A 19,737-nucleotide genomic window follows, 5' to 3' on the forward strand; every position below is an offset into this window, starting at 1 on the left:
GTCTCGACTCATTTTGAAAGGCTCCATTCTTACTTGTTTGTGTTGGTCTTGTTTTCGTAATGGTGGCTCATGAGTCTGCTCAGTCTCCATCAGTCTCTATTGTTCATACCCAGGATATTTTGCACTAATTTACCCATCGAAAGAGGTTAAGTTAGCTTTGGTTAGGTTAGATGTGTAGCCAGCTGTGCCCTTCTGATGGTTAGGTTTGGATAGCTTGGGGTACTATGTTAGATTGTGCGGCCGCCATACCCCTCTGACGATGTTCCTCTTGGTAACAGGGTGCCAACAAGGACATCTGGCAAAACAAAGGGTCACTCTTGGTCAGCACGGATGGCATCCACTACCAGTGTCTCCCGTCACGCTCTCCATCGCTTCCTGAGACATCATAACTCTTCATACTTTTCCCCCTTCCTCTCCTCCTGCTCTTGGTCATTCATAAGGAGGCCAGGAGTCTGCTCATTTGTGTTGCATCATCTGTTGTATTCCAAAGAACGTGTGAAGGGCGACAGGATGTTGTTTTAAGTCCTATTCTTGGGTCATTACTCTTGATGCTTTGGTCTTGTCCTCCTCACGAGTCGTCCTGCTTACTTCTGTATACAAGAGTTGGGTCTCTGCAGGCCTGCTTCAAGGGTAGTGCGTGAAAGCTGTACCAATGGAAGGTGTGTAAATGGAGGACTTTCATTTGCCCCACAACACTTCTCTAGCATCAGTTAACCATGAGGTATTTAGGATGGGCATTCTATATATTTATAATTATTACTTTTATGTATGATACTAACGGGGAACTGAGAGCCTTTGTAATGCCAAAGGCCTCGCCATAGATTAAATTAAGATAGGAAGAATGTCTATTTTTCCATGTAGCCACAGGTTTGGCAAGCTGCTTCAGTTGACTTTGTGTGTATATCATGAGCTGTGGCAGGAAAGTCACCTGAGGAAGGCTCTTTCAGATACCAGACATGTATACATATGACTTATTCATTCAATTATCCCTAAAGTAAGGAAAGATATCAATTTGTATGTATTTGTAACCTTTGTTTCATGTGTTTGTTTGTGTGCGTTCCCCGACATTTCTTTGTTAAGCATAAATCCAAAAGTTGAGTAGTCAATGGGCCATGAGGAAGGGACAGCTTGGGAAGGCAAATCCACAAGTAAAACAAAATTTATGCCAAAGTGATTGCCAGGAATTGCAAAACAAAGGTCAGCATTTGTCTTTATTGCCAAAGAATTGAGTTTTGAGCGGCTGTGTCCTTCCCTCTCCGTCCCTCGCGGCTGGACTACAATGCTCAAGATTATAGTCATTACTCTGAGACCTCCGAATGAATGTTGCTATTCTTTTATCTCGTGTGTAATAATGGCTTTTTTTTTTTTTACTTATAATTTAACATTAGGATGGAGGATAATTTAACATTAGGATGGAGGCTGACTACTGTTTTGTTTGAGTGTTGTAGAAAATGTGTCATTCTTGGAATCACATACAGACAATGTTTTGGAGTTGAAACATTGAAACATGAGAGGAAATTACATTATTTAATTTTTTGGCTAAATGGACTTACATGAAACTAAATCACATATATGTATATATATGTTTACTTTTGTTGGGTAGGAAATTATTTTTCTTTCATTGCTTTTGAGTTTCAGAGCAGACTGAAGATCCACCATTGAGGGTCAGGTTTCACTATTCATGTTTTGTTTCACTGCTTCAGGTTCACTGGTGATGAGGTGCCAAGGTTTCACAGCAAGTGAATCCTCCAGGAACTCTCATTAGGCTTAACTAGTGTTTGGAGTACATACAAACATGCATGGTTATGTAATTGACTTTGTACTTGTATGGAAGTGACAGAATTGAAGACAAAGTGCTTAGGAAGGTTAAAAAGTTTCTATGAAGTGTATTCTTTCTGATTTTTGTGCTTGTGACAGAGTGGAGTAACAGAACATTACGAGTGTGTGAGAGAGAGAGAGAGAGAGAGAGAGAGAGAGAGAGAGAGAGAAAGTGTGTGTATGTGTGCTTGTTTGTTACAAGGCTCCTCTGATACACACGGTCAGCACAGCCCCAGGAGGAGGAGGTTTCCTAGGACAGATAAGTGTAAGCATTGTGTATACTTTTCTGAGAGCAGAAAACAAACACAGTTTAGCTGTTTCCTATTATGGTGCATGTCTGTTTTCTCACAAATAAGCTTTTCTGCGAGAAAATTCTACATAGCAGACCTTGTCCAGCATCATTGTTTTCTGCAACGACATTGCCATAGTGAATTATGGCAAAAACTTCAAGACCACAGAGTTGAAGCCTTATTATATCTTGTAAAAGTGGAGATGCACAAAATAATGCTGCTGGTCCTGGGGTGGATGTATGTATGTAATCATATGTAACATAACAGCCTGGCTAACCAGGCTGACTGCCTTATCACATCACTACTCGTAGGTGTTACAAATTTCGCACGTCTGCCGTCTGGGTGACAATTATTTTCCCAAGTGTATGTAAAGTATAATATATGACATTTACTCTCCACACATGCTACTTGTTGTGTTTGGGTGGCGGTGCAACAAGCGGCTCACCTACACCTGCGTGTTGTTGTGGTGGAAGGAAACCGTTCCGTTTTGGTGTTTGTTGGTGGCGCAGTAAGGCGTTTTTGTGCACCGTTTTGCAAAAGATTTTATTCAGACAATTTGACTCTTGACAGGTTCAGTTACATTTGCATGACTCACAGCAAACTAGTCACTAATTCTCCATATGGACAGGTGTTGTAGAGGAGGTAATTGCAGTGTTCATTTTCAAACTCCATTAAAATTATGATTAACTTAGTTTGGTGAATATAAGTAGTTCTTAATGTTATTTCCATACAACTAGGATTTAGGAAATAATAAGTAGCCTCCACTTCAAATATTTCATAATGATTTTTTGACGGACAGACACCAGAACGACAGCAGATGTTACCAATGCAATAATCTGCTTCTGAACATAATGTTCATCATTTAAACAATATGAAATCCAATAAACATTCACATAATGTCTAAGTTTATTGATTATTTATGGTGATCCCAAACAATTATAATGTAAGAGTGAACATATGTCTCTGAATTAGCAACACTACCAGTGAGGAAATAACTACTGAAAATAATCTATTAATTTCTGACAGTCATCCCTAAATAAAGACATAATATGACTGGCAGGAAAACTACTATAAAGAAATTAGATATAACCCATGTATGTTGAGGTGCGGGGCTGAGTGTAAGGACTGCCTGTAGAATACCTTGTACACTCTTGTTCTTTTCTCCTTAACAACCTCTCATAATATAGTGCTTCTGTACTGGGGAAGAGGTTGTTGAGGGAGGCAACACATAATGTACAGGGCATTCTGCGTCATCACATGGATACACCAAGTCCTGGAGCCTCATGGACGAAGGCTGTACATAGGGATAACTAAAATAATGTCTACCAGTTTAAATTAGCATAATTCATAGTCATCGTCATCCATTTTTCGTCAGTTCTTATGAAAAAAAGCACTACCAGTATAAATTAAAAGTGCGAAAGAACGGAGGCGCTACGGATATAAACGAGAACCTCAACGACATTAAAAACGTTACGGCTACAGTAGTAGGGGGAACGGCGGCGGCAGTAATTATCGCAAACGTCAGGTGGGTGCCGGGGACAGGAACGCCAGTGTGGCAGGGCGGCACTCAGCCCTGCGTGAGTGTGGTACGAGGGGGAGGGAGGGAGGCAGGAGGGCCGTCGGAAGTGCCAGGAAAGGTCCACACCAAAGAGGGTGCCGAGGGGGACGGGAGAGCTTAGAAAGGTCGCTGGCTGGTGTACCTGCAAACAGGACAATGCGGATTATGTATATGGATATGAAGCCAGAAAGAAAGGACAGGACTGACTGAGAATGGAGGAAGGAGATGAGAAGAATAGGAAGATGGAGTTGGAAAGAGTAAAAGATGAAAGGAGAAAGCTGAGGTAAGTTAGTTTTGAGGTTATGTACAACTAAAGTTACTAAAACTAAACTACTATGAGTTACTTCACTTTTCTACTTTATTTATACAACTGTTACACTTTTTCATGTTCAAAGAAGTGCATAGAGTGGCTCACCGTGGCGGGGAGGGGGGCTGCGGGGGGCAGGCGTAGTCCAGGTTTGGAGGAGGCTGGTCAGGGTAGCGCTCATAGTAATTCTCCTGAAACACCAAGGACGAGAACCGTATTATTAAAAGTTATTAATGCATGATTTTCCTAAGGTCAGCAGAGTCCCTAATGGTATGATAATCTGATGGAGACACAAACTCTCAATATTGCATTTGTGCTACTTGATACATGTAATGTGCACTATTTGATTTTCAATCATGTAAATCCGTTTCTTGTCAAATTTCATTTTATCATGGTCTCTGGTTCTAATATTTATAACCTGATCACCCTACTCCATCATTTTTGTTTGAATATTTTGTAGCTTGCACTAAATGAATCCCAGTATTTGATCTCTCGCTACTCAAAACACTCACTCTAACACTGGAGGCCTTAAGAAAACTTAAGTGTACCATGGATAAGTCTGTCCTGGGACAAGACAAGCACAGGCACATCATAATGGGACAGTCAGGTGTACCTACCCTGTGCTCCTCGCCCCAGCCCCTGGCATGGTGAGGTGCTGGCAGGGGCAGGTAGGGATCATAGCGTCCCCTGTAGTAGCTGGCCGGGCGGCTGTACTGCGGCTCATAGAGGGCAGGGGCAGGGAGGCATGGGTCCGGTGGAGGTGGTTCCCTGTAGTAGCTCTGGGGGTGGCTGGCTGGGGCCCTGTTAAATTGGGGCTCAGCTGGTGGCAGGGGGGAAGGGGAGTGCTGGAAGGGCTGACTACGGGACTCCTGCACCGACAGGGCCGATCCGTGCAGCTCATATCCATCAAGCTCACGAATGGCTCTCTTGCCCTGACTTATGTTGTCCATGTGCTGCAAGGTGAGGCAGATGAGTCATTCCAAGGCCAATGTGGGGATCTGCTTCTGCTGGTGTGCCTTTACTCACACTGCTTACCCTAATTTATTCATACTTCTATCTGCAGTTTGTGTGATCAGGTAAATCAAATCACGCTGGACCTTTGATTTCACAGATCATCATTTCCTAGATTTTGGATTTTCTTGACAAAATTCTTGATGATCACAATATCATGGTACATTACTTTTCTGGAAACCTACCGTAACCAACACAGACCATCCACCAGTTTGCACAGTGGTGATCTCATGGTCAGGTTGCACCTGACCATGAGTGTGAGAACAAAACACTATCAACATTTACCCATTTTTAGTATTATTTGAAATCATTCTTATAACCAGCAGTGAATTCAAAACACAAAACAATTAGACTAATGATGGAGGAGCACCACACCCATCTCAGCACGACTACGATATAACAGAAAGCACGATGGAACACGAAAGCCGCCGGATAATCCACATAAACAACTATAGTCCTGGACAGGAGGGCTCGGCGGGGCAGCAGCGTTTGTCATGGAAAAAATTGGGCATTACTCACAATAAAGGGGACAAGAAACACACAAGAAGCTGGCCATCCCATGCAAACAAACATGGCACCGGACGGGCGGGACGGAGGCATTCATCGTAGAAACGTTTGATTGTTACAATATTAGATATTCCACAGGCCCGTACACACAGTCGTCATAGTCGTTTTAAAGAACCTTACTACTTAGTAACACAAATCAGCGGTGTACAGAAAAGGGATAACCCCTACTTTTCGACAGGGTTGCGTTCCATCGAAAGTGGTCGAATGACGAAATTGACGAACAACGAACTTTTTCCCCATGCGCTTATATATCTTATATAGAAACCGAGGCAGCTGCTTCCTCACGACTGGCCACTTCACACGGGGCGTGAGCACAGTGCATTCACACTAGTCACTGACAGCCCTGCACTAAACTGCTTTGTCTAGATTGGATGCCCAGCCTGAGTATAACTAACCCAAATTTACCTATTCAATCCAGCTCAGCCTGGAAGGGCACATAGTATTTTTCCCTACGTGAACCATGGCTGGGCAGCAGTAGCTGTTGAGGGTTGGTCTGAAGTCTTCACAATTAACCAAGCAAAATAACAAGGCATACTATAAATAAAAAAAAAAGAATACTTTAGCTCACAGAAATATGAAGTAATCATTAGGCCTAGTTAAGAATTTTTTTTAGATCCTGGACTGTATATCAATGAATTGATGAGACCCAAACACTCACTTGACCTTGGAGTTCATGATAAACAAATCTGGTGGCGGCAAGAACTTAGTGAATCTTCCACTGAATACTCCTACGAGCATTGCAAAGCCTGAAACAATTTTGAGGATGGTGTCAGTAAAATTGAAGCTCATTCAAAGTGAAGAGGAAATACCTAAAGAAAGTGTGCAGGGAGAAGCCAACTGACTGAGAGAGGGAGGAGGTGAGACTCTCACAGCCTCTCATGAGTCCGTGACCCGTCATAGGTCACTGCTGCCATCACCAATGATATAGCATTTTACTTAAAATACTTACTGGTCCAACGTTATCATCTATTGATGGTGACTGAAAATTTAAATGAGTATGTGAAGATAGAGGGGAGAGAAGGAGACAGCCAAGCTGATACAGTATATGCCAGTCAGAAAGGCTGGCCGGCGACCGGGTGGAAGTCTGGTGCGCGATTTGAAAACGGAAGTCGAAATGGCAATACTGCACGTCGAAACAACGAAAAGGGTATGGAAATACAAATGTCGAAAACAAAATGTCGAAAAGCGAACGGTCGAATAATGGGGGTTACCTGTTATAGCTATGAGCGGCCAACGAGTTTGTCACTACTACCCTCAATTGTAGCCAAATTCCTGCTCCCTCTGGCAAACTTTTATTTGATGAAAAGTATTACCATCATTAAATCAACACTCCCTTTAATTTATTATTTATCATAAAACTGAATAGACATATTTCAAGTATTTTCTGCTGATTGAGTCAACATTGTTAGTTCACCGTGTACTCTCGGACCTCGATATTCACGAAACTTGCTTACGTTCAAAACAGAGAAAGTATGCCTTGCTACACATGGCTCGTATATATGCGACAGAACATGAAGGCAAGCAAAAAGGGAGGCCAACGGCACGAGACGGTTCTTCTGCGGTCAACAAAGTTGTTTTGTTTGCATTGTTTTATGTACCATGAGAATCAAATTACTGTAAAGATATACAATAGCATGTTACAGAGGAGGTTTCTCTAAATATGATTGTTTTGTCAATGTTGGACTCAACAATTTCATTACTAAATTTGCTGATAACACAAAAGATTGATAACTCATCAGTCCTCTCAGACCAAGACAGGCAAAGCCTCCAAAAAGTTTGTGTAGAATTTCAGCTTGCTCTGATAAATGGGAGATTCCTTTTAACATAGATAAATGCCATATTTTTCAAGATGGGACAAATAATAAGTTCAACTATGAAATGTAAATTTTTAGTTTTTGATTTTCTGGGCACTTAAACAGCATACTTTTGCAAATTATCTACTAATGTCTCTGAAAGGTACAGTACTCACGTCACGTATCCTAACTAACACTGTCTGAGCCTTAAAAGGTAATAGATTACTATATTAATTAGAGCAAGGATGCCGATAAAAAAATCAAAGGTGGTGCAGCTGCAGGGATGGCAGAAGACAACACCCAAGTTGGTGCATGAGCTTCCCCATCCAGGCACCCTTTTCCAGGTCACTTCAGTTATCCAGTCTCAGTAATGGCCTGATGGGTTAAGGCAAGCTGGCAGTGGGGCTACTGATGGGGTGACTTTTTATTGTGTCAGTGGTATTGTGGTCTAATGAATGAGGCAAGCTACAAGGGGACCGATTCTAAGGTAAGATGCCCCACACTGGGTGTTCAGAGGCAAGGTGTCTGACCAAGAGAGCAGCAAGGTCTACTTTTTCTACAAATGGTGAGGTGAAGTTGCACAAACAACTGCAGCACCAGACATCATAGCAAGGCACAGCATCATGAGGGGTGACAGCAAATGGCAGCCCAAGGTTATGTGACTTTCCCAGCGAATGAGAGGGCAGAGCGAGCCTTACTCACTCCATCATTACTTGTTGGTCAACATCTGCTCCTCATTCTTGTTTCTTTTTGTGACATTATGTTTACATAGTGGAGATGTATTGTCAAATGACAATGAAGGCTTTGCCTCACCTTCTGGTGTTTGCAGGAGAGCTAGAAACAAGGAAAACTGAAAAAAAAAAAGCTTGTCATCAGAGCAATGTGTTGCCTGCCAAACTTTGTTCTGAGGATAATTCAGGCAAAGACAACAATGATCACCCAACTTCAGTTGCCATTATCTCATTTTCTTGTAACATACTGCACTTTGCCACTGAAGTTAAAGATAACGACCGGGGCGGGCGTGGCGTGGCATGGTAGGAAACAGCAGCTCAGAAATATTGACCTCTCTATTACCCGTAGAATTCAATACCTCACGTATCCGAAAATGGGTATGACTGGTCCGTTAAAGCAAGGGTCTTCTGTTCAGCATTGTAAGTTGCTATGAACCACAACCCAAGACATACACACATACACACACACTGACACACACTTTCCTCAGCACCCCTGCCTCCCCCCGAATCCCAGGTCCTCACCACAAAGGCGTAGTTACTGAGGATGTCTGCTTCCACTACATTCCCGTAGGACTGGAAGAGGCTGCGCAGCTCCTGTGTGGTGGTGTGGGGACTCACGTTGCCCACAAAGATCTTTATCCTCTGTGGTCCAGTTCTTCGTGTCCCGGTCGAGGCTGCCACCACCATGGGCTGTGATGGAGGACACACAGGTAGGTGAAATTATTATTACTATTATTATTATTATTATTATTATTATTATTATTATTATTATTATTATTATTATTATTATTATTGCAAAGGAGCTATATAAGAGGAGCATGTGGTGTGTCACGATGGGATAAAGTAATGAGGATAGGTATGAGTTTTGCTATGGGTATAACAACATGGGGATTAGACTGTGGAGTGGTTTAATGGTGGTACTCTGAGGTTTGGATATGGGATGATGTAGCAAATGAGGATGACTGTGAGAAAAGTGTATAGGGGCTGGACTAAGGGAAATGTTACCAGGGTAGACAATCAATTAAATGATCAATAGAGTAAATGAGTGCTGGAGAGAGTTGGAAGGCGAGGGATTGAAAGTGCAGAAAGGGAGTGCCACAACGGGGAAAAATAGAAACTGCTGTAGTTACCCCCTTGGCCTTGGGGGAAGTTCCTGTGAGGGGGACAGGGCACCTTAGATATAGATACATATTGATCATATCATTAAAGTTCCCCAAACTCAAACTCTCACATACCATTCGCACAACCCACATCACCTTTACCCACTCGCATCATCCTTCGACCCACATCAACCCCAACTCTATCCCACATCCTATACCCAGATAACCTCTGCTCAATCACTCCCCCACCACACACACACACACACACACACAAACACACATACCCTTCCATGCAGCACATAGCCGTTCAGAGCAGCGATGGCAGCTTCCCCATCAGAACGGGACACCATGTGGACAAAGCCGTAAGTCTTTATTCCTCGGGCGGTGATGACGTCGGCCTCAGCAATGGTCCCGTACTGCTCAAAGAGGTTCCTGATGTCCCCGCTGGTGGCACAGTGGCTCAGGTTGCCCACGAAAATCTTAAAGTTGCCAGAGCCACTGCTGGTGCTGCTGCCCCCGCCACCACCCCCAGCCCCATGTCTGTGCCTCTCAGGCTGTACAGGTAAGGAGACAGGAGGTTAAAGACAGGTCTGAATTTTCAAACATTTTGGCTCATTATTACCGAGTGCCATTCTTCTGCACTACACTACAAAGATATGTGAAATTTTCAGAGATTTTGATGTCCTTGCCACATGCATGAAAAGACTGGACTGTTTCATTTAGTAAGCTTCCAAACACCTGTATTTGGTCTTTGCCCAGGAAACCCAAAGTCCCAATGATTTTGCCTCCTTGCCTCCTCAAGAGCCATCACCAGAACCTCCAGTGACCCCAAGGATTACTGCACCATTGGCAAAATCAAGGTCATTGACCCTTGTGTTGCCAATAGATGCTCCACAATGACTTTGGTCTGCAACTCCTAATACCCAGTCTGTAAAAGTGTTGAAAAGTGATGGGGCAAGGACACAACCCTGCCTCACTCCCACTGAAAAGTAATAGGGCAAAGACACAGCCCTGCCTCACTCCCACATTTGCAGGAAAGAATTTGGATATTCCCTTCCACACTTATCAGCACTCTCAGACCCTGAGTACAGGCCAGTCAACACACCAACAATTCTTGCAGGAATTCCGTGAAATCACAGATCCTAGAATGGAGATAATGGGGACAGTAATTGAAGGAAGAATAAGTGTAATAAAGTGAAAGGATGGTTATGAAGGGAGAAAAGAGTTATTATGGAAATGAAGGACAAAGTTCTAGAGGGAAAAACATTCACAATTAGGTAGCTCACTAACCTATGAACTCAAGGCACTTAATAAAGCCTTCTATAAATGGTGCTTCATTACTAAGGCCTTAACCCGGTAGCAGCGGGGATCATGTTTCTTAATGGTCCCTCCAAGCAAGAAAAATGAGAAAAAATCACCCCTCACACAAACCATTTCATAATATATATCAAAGCATTTGTGATCAGATTATGAATCAATTATTTTGGGGGGGTTATATCATGGCACAAATTTGGCCCGTCACTGCTACTGGGTTAAAGAGAAGAAATTATTGATTACAGTTTTAAAAGAAATGATGCTAAGAGGAAACAGTGCAATCACCCCACCTTGGCGTCTCTGTAGTGGGACGAGTGGTCCGTTGACCGCCTCCCACAGGTGGACACGGCGACAATCAGCGGCTGGAAAAATAAGCCAGGGTTAGTAGTGGAAAGTATAATGGCAGTACTTAGTGGCTGAAACAGATAATGACAACAGTTAACAGCAAAAAAGGAATAAATAAATAATCATGCATAAATAATAATAATAAACTGTGTGGTCTTATCTGTTAGCTCTGTAGTTTGCAGAAATATTCCTTGAGTTGAGGTAAAATAATTTCCTTAAACCTGTAAAGTTATTTCAAAAAGGGATTTCTGGAAGTGAAAGCATTTGTTTTGTATCAACATGTACATTATCAGCACTTGAAATCCATATGACGAACGTTAGGCAGTTATTTAAACCTCTCTCTCTCGCTCTCTCTTTTAAACCTGTAAAGTTATTTCAAAAAGTGATTTCTGAAGGTTAAAGTGTGAGTTTGTTATGTATCAAGATGTACTGTAATCAGCACTATAAATCCATATGATGAATGTTAGGCACTCATTTAACTTCTCTCTCTACCATTCCCAATTACTAGCACTCCCCCACTCTCCTACCCTCCTTACCTTCCCGTTCAGCATCCTCCCATTCAGAGCAGTGATGGCGCGCAGTCCCTCCTCCTCTCCCAGCATGTGCACAAACCCGTAATTCTTCAGCACGTCGGCCTCCACCACCACACCGAAGTTTCCGAAAGCCTCACGTAGGTCGCTGGGGGTGGTCAGGTCACTCAGGTTCCCCACAAAGATCTTAAACGTTCCGCCGGTGTTCCCGCCATAGCTGCCACCGCCGCCACCACTGATGCTGCTTCCTCCTCCCTGTGTGATGTGTGTAAATGCGTGTGTGTGTGTGTGTGTGTGTTAGCATAAAGGTAGCATTGAGGGGAGAAAAGGAAAGAATAATATGTTAATGAGGCACAGGAAATGGCAGAGACAGCAAACAAAAGCAGCAAGTAATCAATCTAAGGTCAATTAAGTTTGTTTTCAATATTCTACTGGAGTACAGTCTTTTGTTGTTTTTAGTGGCATAGGCATTACTAAGGGTGAAAAATAGTGACAAAAATTGTTTTTTCCTTTTTGAAATAAATCTTTTTTCTTTTTTGTCTCTCTTATAAAACACTGATCTTATTCATACACTTTGTCATGTGGGATAGCAATATGGGTGACTGCAATTTTAGTGACAATAAAATGTCCACTGTATTTGACTCCAGCCACAGTCTCATTTTGGCCTCTCAAGACTTACGCCATGAGTTACTGAACCTTTTGTGACTTATGGACTTGAGGTTCATTAGCCAGACTAGACCAGACCAGATAGGAGTATGTGTGTGTGTAGCATGGCTGTGTGTTCTCTATTTTAATTTTTACAGGATTGAGCCAAGCTGGTAATGTCCCATATTTTGTCACATTTTACATATATATAATTCCTTAAATTTAGATATACACACATACAATAACATGTAAGTGTATGTGTGTGCAAGTGTGTGAGTATGTGGGTGTGTGGTGGCGGGAAGGATGTGCCGATTCAGGGGACAGACCTCATAAACCGCTGTGTCCTCAAGCCCTTGGGTGATGGATGCGCTGCGGGAGCTGTACGACACCCCGCTCGACCAAAGGGTATATGTGGGGCCGGCCAACTGCGGGGGACGGAACCTTGAGAGAGTCTGCAGCCACCGTGGAAAATGTCAAACGCAAAGATGGAAAAAGAAGGGAGGGTGACTACATTAATTCCTTGGGTTTTTCAATGCAGGGACTTTGAAACTGTTCTCTTTTTTACTTTACAGGAGTGACAACAGCTGGGGATTGATGGATTTTGTTTCTGATTTGTTTGACTTTTTCATACATAAGTTTTCTCCTTACCCTCCCTGGCCTGTCTCCACTTCATGTTTTTGTGAAAGAATGGTGATAATACTGCTACTCGCTTTCTCTGTTTTAACTCGCCATGACTGATGCTTTTTCTATCCTCATTTACATAACATTCTGGTGTGTCTTTCCCTGTTTGCTGTTTCATGCTTGTCTAAGTGTTACATGTCTACTTTTAGTCTACATATTTCTTTACCTCATTCAGTTCATGCTCAATGTTATGTTAAGGTATTACATGATGTTTATCATACAAAAATTTCCTTTTCTTTTTTGTTAGTGATTAAACATATATTTTTGCTATTAATTGACCTTATTTGACTTTCTTTGCTTTCTCACTGTATTTCTCATTTAAGGAGATGCCTAGCTAAAGATCAATGAGGAGCTGAGGAGAAAGAGCAATACAAGGAAGATGATGAGTATTACTTCGGGCAAACACACACACACAACACACACCCAGACAACCTAAGTTACAAGCTAAGAAACAAATTAAAGAAAAATGAACTCAACACAATTCTTTGGATGAAGTAACTCTTATCAAGTGGATATCACAAAAGAATAAAACTTAATGCAGCTACATTGAACACATTCACTCATTTTTAAGGAAAACAAAATTCTTAAGTGCTCTCAAGGATTCCGGCTGAAAAAAACTCAAACAACATAATTATATACTACTTAGAAAGTTAGAATACACTAAAAGCAAGCAAACAAAATTTTTAAATACTATAATAGATTTCACTGCACATGAATTATAACAAACTACAAACTACCTAAAAAACTACAACTTACACTACAATTACTATTACGATAATCATAAAGAAAAATAATCACTAAGAAAATGGAAGAAAAACAGGCAAACAGACAAGCTTAGTAGAATGATCACCAATACCTAAACAAACACTCACGCACTCACACACACATGCCGAGCAGCCCAGTCACCCTCACACCCACATTACCTCCCGCGTAGCCTCCAGTTCCTGTCGGGTGTCACGGTAAAGCACTTCCAGGCGGTCGAGACGGTCCTGGAGGTGAGCCTTGCGCCCCACCACCACGCCGTTCTCCACCACCGCGATCTCCTTCACGTCCATGAGCTCTCCGTTCCGAGCGTTCACGTCGATCAAGTTCCCGTTCATTGGCTTTATGTTGATGAGGTTGAAGTTCACGTTGACGTCTATCAGGTTGCTCTGCCTCGATGAAGGTCCAAAGTCACTGCACTCCATGTTCATCCCAATAATCCCTTTTGTATACCTTTCTCTGTCTCTCAATCCGTCTATAACTTTTTTAAACACTTTATTATCTGTTCTGTCTTTCTCCCTCTCTACATAAAGCTGCTATAGAATCATGTTAACACTTTTTTTTCTCTCTGTTACATTGATTTTTCTGTTCCAGTGGGTTGCAGCATCTCACTGGATCATGATTCTCAGTGTCTTCCTTTCTTTTTCCGCTTCCTGGTTCTCCCTCTACACAGCGCAGTCGTTTTTACACCGATGTTGCTCCACTTCCACACTGCAGCTTACGTTATCTTAAGCTACGCACTTATTGATTTACTTGTAACACTAGAGGTTTTTTTTGTTTTCTTTTTTTCTTTTTAGGCTTTGTTAAATGTTTGTCTTCCTTAATGAATGTAGGTTTCCAGTTGCTGGCGTATTGTTCTTCTGCAGCGACTGACGTCTCTTATTTCTGTTATGAATCACTGGAGTTATTTGTGACCCGAACTGTATTCTCTTACAATCTCAGAGTTTGGCTTAATTCTTCTTTATCCAGGTTTTGTTTGAGATGGAGTGATTCACTTATTTGAACTTACCTAAAATTTAAAAGGAAAAGATTATTATATGTTCCTGGTATTAATTTTTTACTTCTTGGGATATCATACTTTTTACTATGAGTTTGCTGCCATTCAAGTGTTTAGCAGATCACTTGGAAATCTATATCTAGCAGGAAACTTACTGAGGCTAATATTTCTAACTGTTTGCCATCCCTCATCACAAACTACTACTTTCAATCTTTACTCTGGCCTGCTGTTATCTTAATTACTGGAAAAACTAATGACTCCTGCACCAGTTACTGAACATATCAATCAATAATACAATTGGTAGCTGTGCACTTCCCTTAGTCAATGGTCAAATGATGCATGTTAAAGGAAATGATTTTGTTAGATCAGATTTGTTGGATAATAATCAATTTACTTTGAATAAAATACTCCCAGAATATGTTTCCACTAATATCTTGAAGTGGTGACAAAGCTGTTGAGATGCTTTGACAAATAAGAGGAAAACAAGCTTGGGTAAACACTTGGATGCATCAGTGAGTTAAGAAACACTGCATCAATAAGACAAATACAAGACACAATCAGGTCTTTTCCTTTCTTTCTTCTCCATTTGACGTTCTTATTTTCCCTTACAAGGTTTGACGGAAGACACTGTCAGGTCTAACCATTTATAATTATGTGGCCAACCAGCAATCATCAATAGTGTTTCTTTCTAATCTAAAATTAACTCTCTCTTTCTCTAGACTGGTCCAGCACAGCCACCACAAAGTTAACCAATCAGTGGAATGGCCCTCGGCACACACATTGCTATACAAAGGGTAAGTATAAGCCTCTTTGCTGTATTTTTCCCTGTTTGGTAGTGCTGAGTATTATGTTAACTTTCAAACTCAGTAATCGTAAGCAAATTAAGTGCTCCTGTCCAAAAGGCAAAAACGGAGGAAAGTTTAGTGGATTAGTATTACTTCCCCAACTATTTTCATCACGGCCTGAAGCTTATTTCATCTCCATGAAATCCCAACACAAGAGACCTAACAGTTAGTCAAAAACATGAGAAAATGGCACAAAACAGCTAAAGGTTGAAGAATAACAACCAAAAATGGGGCTTCAATCAGTATCTCAGACAGGCATAAGTGAAAGTTCCTTATCACACAAGTTCTGAGACAAGCTGCTATCTGCTCCCATTGATTTAGGCCACTCAGGTAAGCACACAAAGATCAGGAGAGGTCAGCTATCATTTAAATACAGTATCAGGAGGTCAGACATAGCTATGTGTGGAAAGCATGACCCAAAATTGATCACTAATTGTAAAAAAAAAAAAAAAAATCCATTTATGGGCAAAAATGTGGAAAAGGAAACAAACTAATAAATCGGGGCAGGTGAACAGGCAGATAAAGAGGTAAAATGAAGTTGAGGGGGACATGAAAGGCCAGGTAAGGAGCTAAAGAACGAGGGTGGGTCAGAGATGGTAAAATAAAGGTGAAAATTAAGGAAAAAACAGCAAGGAAGGTGAATAGGAACAACAGAGATGTAAAATAGAGGTAAATGAGTGCAGGGACGGCTAGGTGAAGGGGTTGAAGTGAAAATATTGTAGAAAAGACGCAAAATCCAATTAAATAAATATGTGGGCAGTAGGGAAAGGGGCGGAAGTGAAAATTTAGTGGGAAAAACATCAAGGAAGGAAAGTAGGAACATAATAGATGCCAAATCCAGGTAAATGAACTCGGGGAAGGCCAGGTAATGAGGAAGGATGAAAACATTGTAAGAAAAACAGCAAGAAAGGTGAACAAGACCAATAGAAATGCAAAATCCAGGTAAACAAGTACAGGGAAGGGCAGGTAAAGAAGGGGAAGTGAAAATATTGTAGAAAAAGGTGAGGGCAAGGGTGGAAATTCAGGAAAAACAGCAAAGAAGGTAAAATACATTGACAAAAAATGCAACATCCAGGCAAATAAGCATGGAGAAGGCAAGGAAAAGGAGTGGGAGGGAAAATTTAGGAAAAACAGAGGCACTAAGGTAAAGATGAAGACTAAAATAAGAGTAGAAACAGCAATGAAGATGAATGACTGAAAAAAATGCAAAATAGAGATGAATAGGCACGGGGGTGGCCAAGAAAAGGGTCGGGAGTGAAAATTTAGGAAAAACCGAGATGGGAGGGCAAAGAATGAGCATTAAAATTGAGGAAAACAGCAAGGAAGGTAATATACATCAACAAAACAGCAAAGGCAAGTGAAATAAGCACGGGGGAAGACAAGAAAAACCCGAGGAAGACGCAACTCGTAGGTGCGGGAGAAGGTGAAAATCCAGGAAAAGCAGCAAGGAAGATGAAAAAGACCACTAAAAATGAAAAATCCACGAAAATAAGCGCAGGGGAGGACAAGAAAAGGGCGGGAGTAAAGATATTGCAGGAAAACCTGAGGAAGATGCAAAATGTAGGTGAAAATTCAGGAAAAGCAGCCAGAAAGATGAAAAAGACCACTAAAAACGTAAAATCCAGGAAAACAAGCACAAGGGAGGACAAGAAAAGGGCCAGGAGTGAAAATTTAGGAAAAATCGAAACGGGAGGGTAAAGAACAAGTATTAATATTGAGGAAAACAGCAAGGAACGTAAAATACATCAACAAAAATACAAAATCCAGGTAAATGTGCGTGGGGGAGAACAAGAAAAGGGGCGGGAGTGAAAATATTGCAGGAAAACCCAAATTAGATGCAAAATGTAAGTGAAAATTCAGGAAAAGCAGCAAGGAAGATGAAATGACAGCTAAAAACGTAAAATCCAGGAAAATAAGCACAAGGGAGGACAAGAAAAGGGATGGGAGTGAAAATTTATGAAAAACAGAAACGGGAGGGTAAAAAACGGAGTATTAGGAGTGAGAAAAACAGCAAGGAAGGTAAAAACATCAACAAAAATGCAAAATCCAGGAAAATAAGCGCAGGGGAGGACAAGAAAAGGGGCGGGAATGAAAATATTGCAGGAAAACCCGAGGAAGACACAAAATGTAGGTGCGGGCGAGGGTGAAAATCCAGGAAAAGCAGCAAGGAAGATGAAAGACAGCTAAAAACTTAAAATCCAGGAAAATAAGCACAAGGGAAGACAAAAAATGGGGCAGGAGTGAAAATATTGCCAGAAAACCCAAGGAAGATACAAAATGTAGGTGAAAATTCAGGAAAACCAGCAAGGGAGATGAAAAAGACAGCTAAAAACGTAAAATCCAGGAAAATAAGCACAAGAGAGGACAGGAAAAGGGGCAGGAGTGAAAATTTTGGAAAAACGGAGACGGGAGGGTAAAAAACGAGTATTAAGAGTGAGAAAAACAGCAAGGAAGGCAAAATACATCAACAAAGAAGCAAAATCTAGATAAATATGGGCGGGGACGGCCAGGAAAAGGGGCGGGATTGAAAATATTGCAGGAAAACCCAAGGAAGGCATAAAACGAAGGTGCGGGCGAGGGTGAAAATCTAGGAAAAGCAGCAAGGGAGATGAAAAAGACCGCTAAAAACGTAAAATCCAGGAAAATAAGCTCAAGGGAAGACAAGAAAAGGGGCGGGAGTGAAAATATTGCCAGAAAACCCAAGGAAGATGCAAAATGTAGGTCAAAATTCAGGAAAAGCAGCAAGGGAGATGAAAAAGACCGCTAAAAACGTAAAATCCAGGAAAATAAGCACAAGGGAAGACAAAAAATGGGGCGGGAGTGAAAATTTCCCCATCCAGGTGTTGGCGAGGAGAGGAGCCCAGGGTCTTGACGGCCACCATGGCGTCCCTCAGTTTTCAGGGCGCCTCGCTTTTATTCCCTGACAAAAAACTGCTTGTGGCTTCTTGACAGGATCTTGGGCTGCCGCGGCGTCTCTGAGGGTGGAGAAAATGGAGGCAAGGGGCGAGAAGGTGGTGAAATGTTACCCAGATCCTCGAGGGCCTGGCACGCACCCCGCCGCCACCATTAAGGTAAACAAACTGATCTTCTCTTCCTTTATTTCTCCTCTTTTGTGCTCTTCTCTCCTCCTTTATGCCCTTATTTACTCATTTAGATCACTTGCACTCCTTTATTCTACATATATTCTTCGTTTTTCAAGTTCTCTCCACATTTATTCCTCATTTTTTCCTTTTTTTCCCACATTTCTTCCTTTATTTCTCGTCTTCCATGTTGTTTGCTCCTCATTTCTTCCTTTTTGCCACATTTTTCCTTTATTTTCACATAGTTTTCTTTTATTTCTCGTCTTCCATCTATCTCCTTCCTACTTATAATTACTCTTCTCCTTTATTTCTCCTCTTTTGTGCTCTTCTCTCCTCTTTTATGCCCTTATTTACTCATTTATATCACATGTATTCCTTAATTCTACATATATTCTTCGTTTTTCAAGTTCTCTCCACATTTATTCCTCATTTTTTCCTTTTTTCCCACATTTCTTCCTTTATTTCTCGTCTTCCATGTTGTTTGCTCCTCATTTATTCCTTTTTTCCACATTTTTCATTTATTTTCACATAGTTTTCTTTTATTTCTCGTCTTCCATCTATCTCCTTCCTACTTATAATTACTCTTCTCCTTTATTTCTCCTCTTTTGTGCTCTTTTTTCCTCTTTTATGCCCTTATTTACTCATTTATATCACATGCATTCCTTAATTTTACATATATTCCCCGTTTTCCAAGTTCTCTCCACATTTATTCCTCATTTTTTAATCTTTTTTTCCTACATTTCTTCCTTTATTTCTCGTCTTCCATATTGCTTGCTCCTCATTTATTCCTTTTTTTCTCATTCCTATATTTTCACATTTTTATTCCTTTTATTCCTCGTCTTCCATGCATCTACCTCTGTCCTAATTAACAAACTGATATTCTCTTCCTTTATTTCTCCTCTTTTGTGCTTTTCTCTCCTCCTTTATGACTCTATTTATTATTGTATTACACTTTTACTCCTTTATTCTAACTATATTCCTCGTTTTTCAAGTTATCTCCACATTTTTTCCTTCTTTGCTCCTCATTGCTTCCTTTTTTTCCACATTTCTTCCTTTATTTTCACATTTATTCCTTTATTTTTCGTCTTTCAGAGGCAAACAAACTGATCTCTTCCTTTATTTCTCCTCTTTTGTGGTCTTCTCTCCTCTTTTATGCCCTCATTTACTCATTTATATCACATGCACTCCTTTATTCTACATATATTCCTCGCTTTCCATGTTCTTTTCACATATTTTCCTTTATTTTTCGTCTTCCATGATGTTTGCTCCTCATTTCTTCCCTTTTTCCACATTTCTTCCTTTGTTTTCACTTCTTTTTCTCTTATTCCTCGCCTTCCATTTACTCCTTTCCTAATCAACTCTT

General features: G+C 41.1%; 2 protein-coding genes across 11 annotated transcripts in view; one reads left to right on the plus strand and one right to left on the minus strand.

Annotated features, from left to right (window-relative positions):
* Positions 1-3,007, plus strand: part of LOC126985420 (uncharacterized) — a 112,667-nt gene extending 109,660 nt beyond the window's left edge. For all 8 annotated transcript variants that reach the window (XR_007738696.1, XM_050840276.1, XM_050840278.1 and 5 more), the window contains exon 11: positions 279-3,007. Coding sequence is in view for 7 of the 8 variants with exons in the window: in XM_050840276.1 (XP_050696233.1) it covers positions 279-389 (111 nt within the window). In the remaining variant the exon portion in view is untranslated. The remainder of the gene's footprint in view (positions 1-278) is intronic.
* Positions 1,397-18,396, minus strand: LOC126985421 (RNA-binding protein lark-like). 3 transcript variants are annotated; one of them, XM_050840284.1, is made up of 10 exons: positions 18,321-18,396; positions 13,614-14,461; positions 12,336-12,434; positions 11,371-11,619; positions 10,780-10,851; positions 9,460-9,729; positions 8,598-8,765; positions 4,591-4,926; positions 4,082-4,164; positions 1,397-3,808 (listed from the first exon to the last, which is right to left on the minus strand). In XM_050840284.1, the coding sequence occupies exons 2-10, from the start codon at positions 13,881-13,883 to the stop codon at positions 3,784-3,786; spliced, it is 1,572 nt and encodes a 523-aa protein (XP_050696241.1). In that variant the 5' UTR covers positions 13,884-14,461; positions 18,321-18,396; the 3' UTR covers positions 1,397-3,783. The 3 variants fall into 3 exon arrangements, with proteins under 3 accessions (XP_050696241.1, XP_050696240.1, XP_050696242.1); XM_050840283.1 differs by having other exon boundaries at positions 12,336-12,461; XM_050840285.1 differs by lacking the exon at positions 12,336-12,434.
* Positions 18,397-19,737: the final 1,341 nt, after the last annotated feature.

This window comes from Eriocheir sinensis, chromosome 59, assembly GCF_024679095.1.
Source record: "Eriocheir sinensis breed Jianghai 21 chromosome 59, ASM2467909v1, whole genome shotgun sequence".
NCBI classification, from domain to species: Eukaryota; Metazoa; Arthropoda; class Malacostraca; order Decapoda; family Varunidae; genus Eriocheir; species Eriocheir sinensis.